Consider the following 10,582-nt stretch of genomic DNA (forward strand, 5'->3'; position numbering starts at 1 on the left):
GAAACGCGCGTCCTGGATTCCACTGCTAGCCACTATCCATCTTTGCTTACAATTCTTGTGAATTAAGGCTATATCGAGGCAATACGCACAGTATGTACATATGCCAACAAGAGACTGACCAGTTGCAGTCCTAAACATCAATGGGAAGATTCAAACAAACAATACTAAGTGAATTTAAACTTCACCCCATTGCACAAACAAATGGCTATCAGGACTCAGTGGCCGAGTGGATGACGCGATGGCGTTTGAAGCGAAACGTACTGGGTTCGAGTCCCAGAGTGAATATCAACTCTGAGATGCAGGTACATCAAGCTGACGAGTCCAAAATAGGACGAAACGCGCGTCAAACTGGATTCCACTGCTAGTCATACTCATTGATCATAATATAATTAAAAAGAGATTTTATCAGTAAAGATGTGTTTATATGAAATTCAGAATAACTATTTTTTTTTTAAAAAAAAACTTCTACACCTTGAAAATTGTGAAAATACAGATACTTTTTGTTTGGAGTGAAGAAAGAAAAGAAAAGAAAACAGAAAGGAAACACAAGTTTAATGAATGTTTAATTGTTGCTAAGTTGATTGATAGTTTCTTTTTGTGATGTTTATTCATTCTCTTGTACAGCTTTCACACATTTTGCCATAGTTTGAGAAGCTCGACTAATACAATCTGTAATATAATAATCTTTTAATGTTAATAAACTAAGTTTAATTGATTCATTTGTATTCATTGTTTGAATTGAATTCAATGGACTCTGTGTAATGTAATAAAAATAGACAAAACAAAAGGATTATTCAAAAGCAACAGAGTCTATTATTTCTTGGTTAACAAAATAATAAATCAGTTTGTAGCAGTAAATCTAACCCAGTTTACCATCACTGAGTTATATATGTATATACCAGTTATCCTTTCTCCATTGGTTTTCTTTTTCATTCATACAGATCTTTAAATTTAAGTCAACTCTTCAAATTTCGCCCAACTATTACGTAACCCGTGTTAATAAAAACTGACAGGTTCTGTTTTCTCACTACCTTTAACTACATTTGCCAATTTACATGTACATGTTGAAGCACATACATTAGAAGAACGGAGAGAAGAGTACATGTTCGCATTTCCAAAGGCTACCTAAATAATATGAGAGTGAGAGGCGCAACGATTCAAAATAATGCGATGGATCGACATGTAATCAATATCGGGCGTATCAATAACATTTCTCAATCCTTCGAAACTATCAACAGACGAAAATACCCAGCGTCTCTCAAGTCCACTGAAGTAGTATCGATGAACAAACTTAAACCTGATTTGTGTGTCCAGAAAAGGACAGCAATCAACTTGAGTAAACGTAATAAACCCATAAGCACATAAAATAGGAAAGATAGGTTAGGCAAATGAAGGACTTCTTGCTGGATCAATCTTTCTTAGTTTTAGTGGTCAACTTATTTCACCTGCAATCATTACATATATTTTTGTTACTGTTATTATAATTTTATTAGTGTTTATTTTATGTGGTCTTCATCAAACTAATTCTTATTTTATATACACCGAAACCATCCTTTCATTCATCGGCTCTTCATTTAAGTAATCTACCTTATCGATTTCTAATTCAAGATAATATCCAATTCTTAACTAAATGCTTGTTTTCAAGTGATTTGAATCTTATATATTTTCTCCACAACTTCTATAATTATCACACACACACGCACATAATCTTATCTGTTCCGCACTTCATCTAATTCATGCATCACTCACCCCCTATGCTTTTTGGATTCTACCTCCAAATGATCTCACAAATGTCCACATATAAAAGTGTATATATGCATTTATTTGGTTATTATTGATAATCTTTTTTATACCAATTCATTCCTTCATTCATGTCATTTGCTTTAAAATTTTATGTTTATGCTAGATATATAACATTAATGCAATGTATTAGGGATTTCATATGCCCCCAAATGCCCTGGTATGGCCGATAGTGGAGAGAGTTTACTCTCCCTCTCGAAATACTTTCACATGGCCACGCGTATACAACCACTGACAGGGAAGTCCTACACACTGCCTTCTCGTGGCACGGGTGTTGTTTACGAAATTGAGAGGACGAAAAGCGAATGCCCGGCGCTTTAACCGGGTCGGTGGTCACGGATAGTCCACCTAGGAGAGTCAGAAAATCCTGATTTCGAACCAATGGTGCACATGGGTTCCAGTATCCTGAGGGAACAAATGACATATGAACTTATTGTTGGTCACTGGCTACCATGGGACTGCATCTCCTGACGTTACTCCACTGCCTTGTGGATCAGACCTTTAGGTTAAAGGTTCGGGGTGTGGCCTCCTAAGAAAACCACCTGCTTCCGTTTGGGCACCCGGGCAGTATCACAGCCCTCACACAAATCAAATGAAATTTGTGTGGCGCATATGTATTCAGTGACCCTTTGTACCAATATTTATGTGTTCAAATAAGTAAAATAAATAAAGGATTTCATATTACCCACTCACAAGGTTCTTCTAAGCATGTTGAATATCCAGGAAACGAATTACTTACTGATCATTTTGTTAATATGTATTTACAATTTATCACGACGAATTGCTCCACTTCAAACATCTTTCATTTTTATCTCGGTTAAAGACAATATTTTTTTTAATCAGTCCTCAGTTATTCTAGTTCGCCATTTTTTTCTTCACTTTAAAATCATTATATATTATCGTATATATGTATTACTCAATCTAATCAATATTATTCGGATTCTAGCAACTAAACCTTACAAGGAAAATTTGTTTTTCAGAGTACTCGAAGTTTTAAACAAGAAAAGAACAAAATTGTATTATTAGGAAATTGGAATCAAAGTTAAGGGTCATTGACGTTAATTTAAATAAGATCAGATATCTAAAAAGAACTATAGAGTTACTTATTTGATACATATGTATATAATTGTAAATAAAATGTGATAGCTAGAAAAGATTAACAGACTGAATATTTCTTAGCATTCTTTATCCAGGATGTAACTGAATGACTCGAAAAAAGTCTTGTTTACATCAGAGGTTAAAATTCATGAAATCAATACTAACATCTAAATTGTTACTACATTACTATTAAGGGAGAAAGTGATAATCTCATACCATGAGAAGATTTACTTATCCAATATTTTATTGAAGAGTAATATTTACTTTACAATACATGAGCGATTGAGAATGCTGGTGGGTGACCTATGCTCATCCATGAGGGGTTACAGGCGTAAGTAAGTAAGCACATGAAGGACAAAATAATATTAAAGATAATTTTTTATGTTTATATGGTGTCAATTTGTGTACATGTATCAGTAGACGTAATATATCACTCATGAAAAAATAATTATCTCTGAGACCTTAACTAATAGTTGACAGGAATATTATTATGGGAACTATAATTAAATATTGATCTAATTAGAAATTAGACAAATGATAAATGCATGTGATTGGCCGAGAAATGGATATATATATATATATATATATATATATATATATACCCCTGAAACGGTTGGCCAGTAAAGGCTTCCTTGTTACGCTTGGTCTTTTACTCAAGTACGCGGTCTCGACTCGTGTATATGGAGATTACGTATGATTATTAAACTCACACGTCACAATACATAATACATATTAAAATTTATAAAAGGATTGAAACAATAATCTATAAATTACCTTGGATAAATTATCAGCCAATGTTTGAACTTCTTTGAGTGATGGTTGAACTGTATTAAAATCTAATAAACCAGGAGCAACTTGACTAATTCGCGAACGAATTTGATTTAAATCATCATAGGGTAAGGTGATATCGACTACTTCAGAGATAGCACGAAATATTTTCCAATCCTCTCGACCCAGTCCAGGTGGAACTACAGCTAATCGAGTTTGTTGAGCACGTCCCTCGGTATTAGCATAAATAGCATCTTTTTCAGTATAAGCAGCTCCAGGTAAAACGACATCAGCTAATAATGCACCTGCATCACCATGATGACCTATAGTGGATATGAAGAAAGAGAATAATATAGTAGAAGTCATTTGCTCAGCAGTAAATGAAGTATTGTTTACCATGGGAAAACTTTTCTTGAATTAGGTGATAGTTTTGATTTACGCAAGATGAATTAGTTTCCTAAAGATTTTAAGGTAAGCCTCTACACACGAGGGGCAAGTGACACAAAACCTAGATTCAAGGTTTTAAATTTGATTACCTGTATTAGCTTGGTTTCAAGATAATTCCTTGGGCTTCTTACATAAATCACCGCGATAACCGCATTAATACAAAGATAGATACTGTCAGAATAACACTGTCTGTTAAATAATTAAGTTGAAGGGCTTGACAATATCAACCGCAAACAAACTTAATTGTAGGAGAGATGCTATATATCTTCAAACACTGAACATACAGCTAACATAACAAATATCCTAGTGAAAACTAACCATGAGGCGGAACGTACAAAATAATATTTTAAAAAACTCATGATTTAGAGTTGATAGGGGAAAAACGATATGTGTAAACGTTATAGAGACCGATTACGAGCCGTATCACCACCAGTAATTTTCAACCAACGATACGATTAACTTGTAGATCACAATCCGGATAAACATAATGTTAGAAAGAACTCAAAGTATTACTATCGATGATTTTATATAATATGCTTTGATCTAGACACTACTATATAAAATGATATTCACTTATGCTGTGAAAAATCAAATTAAATCATAATGATTATTTCAGCTTACCAATGTAAACTATAAAACTATCGGGAGCTAAATGTTGACGTGTAATGAGATTACGATCAGCACCCAGAAGGAAAAGAATTTTTGGTTTGTTCTGTTTGATTATTTCTATGTCTGATATGTAACCTAAGTCTAGGGCGGCAACTTGACTTGCATTCTGAAATAGAATTGAATGGTACAAAGGGAAAATATGTTACTCAGTAGTCCATTTGAAAGGTAATAAACACATAGATACGTGTAAATTGGATAGCCCCTTAACCGAAGGATACATGAACTTCGGTCAGCATTGTGACGACATCAATTACTACCAATGACATTAATGTACACAAGTAACCATGGCGATGAATTTGATTGGAGAGACATCAAAACTCCGGATCGGTGAAACACTAAGAATGTCGAAGAATTTTCCGAAGTAAGCATTTAGATCAATTAGCAATCTACAGACATATTGACATAGATACAATCTACGAAGCTATGAGGAAGAGGCAAAAAGGTAAACCAACAAAGACGGTTAGTGAAAGTGTAAAGACAAATGAAGAGAACATAATCTACAAAGACAGTCAACCACAAACAAGACCATTCCAACGAACTGGTATAACACTCGTGGAATAACTGAAAAGCTGGCTTTTATGTAAAAAGTAGGCGCTGAAGGTGCTGTTCAGAAGGACAATAAAAACTCTGCGAATAAACCATCTAGGTTAAAGAAAGCAACACTATCATGATGTATACAAACTACTAGATTTTAACTCAGTAAACTCAAGGTAGAGCTATCGGCACTAGATCTGAATGTTCAGGGTTCGATTTGCGATGTGGTTATGGATACAACCTCTGAGGAGTTTCATGCTAGGATAAAACAGCTATTCATTGCTTCGCAGTTCTCAACGGTTATCTAAGACAAGCCCATGATGTAAACTGTGAAATACAACAATTTCCACAACACCCCGAAATAGGAATACATTAAAAGCATAAATTTTGAAATAAATAACAAAAAAGTGAAAGCGATAGTCATGATGTATTATTGGATAATTGAACCACAAGAAAAAAACGCTTACGCGATGAAGAACATTGAACACTTGATGGTCCAATTTTTTTGTTTCTTTCAAATTGGAGGAAATTCGACGTACAGCATTATGAATTGCTGCTGCATCCTTACGTTGTAAACATTCACTACCCAAAATTATTATCGGGTGAGACGAAGAATTTAATCGCTTTAAAATTAGTAAAGTAGTAAGTTAAAAAATAAGATAGATTGCGAAGTGAAGAGAACAATAAGTAAATAGTATGAGAATCACAAACGTAAAAATATTAGTGATACCTGGCGAGATAGCTAGGTACTCAGTGGTCTAAAGGTTAGGTGCTTACATGCAAGACAGAAGGTCCTGGGTTCGATGCACACTGATGAGAGGTCGACTACTGGGACGTAACGACCGTTCAGCTCTTCCAGGTTTTCAACGGTTTTCTAAATCAGACCAATTAAAGATTTCAATGAGGTACTGATGTATTTGATATTGTGGTATCAACTGGTTAGTACTTCACTTCACTTACGCCTGTTACACCTCATGGAGGGGTATAGGCTGCCCATCATGATTCTCAGGCCAACTCTGTCCTGGACTCTCCCTTCCAGTTGTTTCCAACTGTTATCCATTCTTTTGAAGTCTGCCTCCAATTGCCGAAGCAATGTGTTCTTTAGTCTTCCTCTTTTCCTTTTGCATTCAGGATTTTAAGTTAGGGTTGGTTGGATTTGAAGTTTATCAATTCACAAAGCACAGAACAATCACTAATTTAGGAAATATGATCAGGCAAAGTTCAACGTTTATGATGTCACTTGTTTCAGTGTAATCGAAAGGAAAATTTTAGACACTTATTTAAATGTTTCTTAGTAGTGGAAATGTGGGTGAAAATTATACTGTTTGGAAGAACCAAAATCTGGTTTTCTTGATGTGAACTGAGATTCAGTATACTGATATGTTTCTTATTATTTATTTTACTTATTCGAACACATAAATAGTGATACAAAGGGTCACGGAATACATATGCTCCACACAGGTCACTTGGTTTGTATGTGGGCTGTGATACAGCCCGGGTGCTTAAACCGAAGTAAGTGCTTTTCTTAGGGGCCCACACCCCGAACCTTTGACCTAGAGGTCTCACCCACAAGGCAGTGGAGTAACGTCAGGAGATGCAGTCCCATGGTAGCCGGTGACCAACAATAAGTTCATATGTCATTTGTTCCCTCAGGATACTGGAGCCCATGTACACCATTGGTTCGAAATCAGGATTTTCTGACTCTCCTAGGTAAACCCTACGTGTCCACCAACCCGTTTAAAGTGCCAGACATTCGCTTTTTGTCCTTTCAACCTCGTAAACAACACCCCAGCCACGAGAAGGCAGTGTGTAGGACTTCCCTGTCAGTGGCTGTATACGCGTGGCCATGTGAGAACATCTCGAGAGAGCAGACTCTTCCCACTGTCGGCCGTACTAGGGCATTTGGGAGTGATATGTTTCTATTAGGTCTTGTCATTCAGTACAGTTTTAGGTTGAGGTCCACACAATTATGGTCAGCTAATGTAGGGGAAGGTAGGTGACATAATTAAGAATCCGTTACAATGATGTTGAAGCATTCACATTTTGTTTTCCCTTAGATCTTAATTTCTAAAATTATTTCATAATCTTCGTTCCAAGAATCCATTCTTTATTCACCAATCGTATTATCCGTGCGCTAAACGATTCTGCTACCATTGATATTGTTACTCCTTATAAGACTACTCATGATAATTTAATCTCGCTGTGCTGATATATAGTATGGTAATTTGAAATGATGTACATATATCCCAGAATCTACGTTGCTGATAACTGATTGACAATATTTAGTACAATTAAGTGATTAACTATTCCAACCTGAAAATGACTTTATTACACATGTGAAGTGATTATTCTATAGTCTAGAAAGCAAGATGGATAAACATTTTAAAATTATATTAAGTTTAAAAGAAACTTACTTTATTCAATGGATGTTTACCAGCAGCTAAAGACTGTAAAGTTTCAAGTTGATCACCGAGATGCTGAAATACGAAGGGATAAAAAATAGAATTAGATTTATTGTAGCTCCACGAGGGGTAACAGGCGTAAGTAAGTAAGTAATGCTTTTAAACAGGAAGTCCTCTATTCATATAAACTTAGAACGATTGTTACAAAAAAAATTAAAGAATGAGGATTAACTTCATTGTGATTGCTGAAGTAAACATTAGACAGATTATATTCTACCACTCGTCAAATATTCGATGTTAAACTTAAAACAAAAATAATTAGTACAATATAGCTAAAGGAAACAAACCATACAAAATGCGCACGGAGACTGAAGACGGCTAACTTTTCACAAGGTTTCACCTAAAATTGTAATCGACAACGTTCATAGACTATTAGTTTTCCTGAGAACCTAATGCTAGTTCCCATCATTGATTTAAAATTAAGATTTTTCAATTCTATTAGATAGACATATCATATTTATCGATCCAGTTTTCATTAGAAACGTTTTAGTCCTCTTACATCTAGAAAAACGTTGCCCTCAAGTGAAGCCAGTTACAAGAAAATCAGTACACTAACATCAAAATATGAACTTAATCAAATCACTATCATGAAACAATCTTTTGCTAGAGACAAAAAATTTAATGATTACAGTCAGAGTACTCCACTTAAAATGCTGAATATTTCCAATTAATTAGTTGCTAGGAGCTCGGAATATATTGACTGAGTTCTGATGATTGATGTGACTTACTCTATTCACTACACTAGGTGTATGCAATCTAATATGGTATACTATTCATTTCAGAAGCATAATACCAGTAATTTCATTTGGTAATTATAAGAATCCAAAATTGATAATAGATGAAACGAAGCAAAAAAAAGACGGAATGGAATGAATATGACCAGTAAAAAAATTAAACTAAAAATTCACTGTCTACTGTAAAAAAAAACTCAATATGTGGAAGTAAACACTTAATCGACTTCATAGTTTCTAGAAGCACTTAGTTGTTGAATCACGAACAAAAAAGAGAAGCTATACTTTTAAGGTTGGCTTAAGTCCAGAAAACAAGAGTATTTAGATCACAAGTGGTCATGAGATTCTAGAAACTTCTGGTAATCATGCTAAAATTGCTGACAAATCTGGTGATGGTTCGATCAGGATAATTGAAACACTGATTGGTCAAAATATTTTTAGTACTGCTCTGCTTCCGAAGACTTTCTAGAAATTATCGAAGACTCCTAATATATGCTAGTATCTAACAGTCTATAGTATCAAGTTACAGAAGCAAATAATTTCTACAGGTAAACCTGATTTAAAAAAGAATGTCAAGGAGATAGTAACCAATAAACAATTTAACAAAAGACAATAGCTCAAACTGGCTGAATTCCCGTTTCGACAATAAAAATTATGATGAGATATGATTATGTAATCGCAGAATTGTCAAACTACGAAAAAGCTAAAACATGCCCTGAACAAATTTTTATAAACTATAAGAACTCCTTGTGGATTACACCCCTAGGTCAAAAGCTTGGTGTGGCCCCCTAGAAAACCACCTGCTTCGGTTTGGGCGCCCAGACAGTATTCCAGCCATCACAAAAATCAAATGGTGAAGTGTGGAGCATATATACTCTATTCCTCCTTGTACCAAGATTTATGTGTTTAAATAATCAAATAAATTAGTAAATATCGACTAATGGGGAAAGCTATTAACCACAGACGGTCTTAAGAAATATTGGATAGGCATATGTGTATAATCAACTGGTGTAAAAGGAAAATTTACAAAACTTTGAAAAAAATTATGGGGGGGGGAATAACATGGTTTGGTTATTATGAAGTCATAAAGAACATTGTTCTTAAACGACAATGATTTTACACGACAATACTTTAATTCAATAACAATTCTTTTTTTAAAAAAAATCCCATAAGACAAAACATTAAATCATACTTCATAATCATAAGTTAAGTCAACTTTGGGACCTAATAGGCAAATTTCCAAATCGTTATGTATCCAACATTTGCGTAGACGTGCATTTAACAAAGGTGCCTCGAAACGTGGATTAGTACCAATTAGTAATATTAGATCAGCATCTTCTATACCAGTAATACGACTGTTGAATAAATAATTACTACGTAGATCCGTACTAGAGAATTTATGAAGAAATAGTGATATTAATTAATAAATAGTTCATATGAAATATTAGATGAAAAATTCGATTTGAAATGATCTGGTACAACCCGTTGTTGATATTTTGACAGAATTATGATTTTATAGTTAAGATCATGAGTCAATTGAAGCTAGACCACCGTGGAAAACCTGGAAGCACTGGACGGCCGTTTCGTCCTATTATGGGACTAATCAGCAGTGCGCATCCACGAAACCGCTCTCGCGAGATTCGAACCCAGGACCTACCAGTCTCGAGCCAGAGCCCTTAACTGATAGACCACTGAGCTGGCATCTAACGGTGTTAATGTCTAACCTCAACCAATCCACGAAATTGCGCAACCAACTTCCAATGTGCTGAGGTAGATACCTGTCTCTACCTGACATGGATTAGCTCCACTGGCCACGACTTCTCACTAGAACTCCAGGAATTACCTCAAGGAGCCAGTCACTAGTGAGCATATGATCATTATCACAAGGGGGTTTTTGTGGAGATTTTAGTAATTTTATAGTTAAGATCATGAGACAATTGAAGCTAGACCACCGTGGAAAACCTGAAAGCACTGGACGGCCGTTTCGTCCTATTATGGGACTCCCCAGCAGTGCGCATCCACGAACCCGCTCTCGCGAGATTCGATCGTATGCTCACAAGAGACTGGCTCCTT

At 35.2% G+C, this 10,582-nt stretch overlaps 1 protein-coding gene across 2 annotated transcripts in view; it reads right to left on the bottom strand.

The window, feature by feature from the left end:
- Positions 1–604: 604 nt before the first annotated feature.
- Smp_038870.1 (NADH-ubiquinone oxidoreductase, putative) overlaps positions 605–10,582 on the bottom strand; it is a gene marked incomplete at its 3' end in the record, with an annotated part of 29,369 nt that continues 19,391 nt past the window's right edge. For both annotated transcript variants that reach the window (XM_018791850.1, XM_018791851.1), the window contains 6 exons: positions 9,702–9,897; positions 7,731–7,793; positions 5,784–5,939; positions 4,735–4,888; positions 3,673–3,989; positions 605–754 (listed from right to left, as the gene is read on the bottom strand). In XM_018791850.1, the coding sequence (XP_018644960.1) occupies positions 605–754; positions 3,673–3,989; positions 4,735–4,888; positions 5,784–5,939; positions 7,731–7,793; positions 9,702–9,897 (1,036 nt within the window). The remainder of the gene's footprint in view (positions 755–3,672; positions 3,990–4,734; positions 4,889–5,783; positions 5,940–7,730; positions 7,794–9,701; positions 9,898–10,582) is intronic.

Source organism: Schistosoma mansoni (genome assembly GCF_000237925.1).
Source record: "Schistosoma mansoni, WGS project CABG00000000 data, chromosome 1 unplaced supercontig 0034, strain Puerto Rico, whole genome shotgun sequence".
NCBI lineage: Eukaryota > Metazoa > Platyhelminthes > Trematoda > Strigeidida > Schistosomatidae > Schistosoma > Schistosoma mansoni.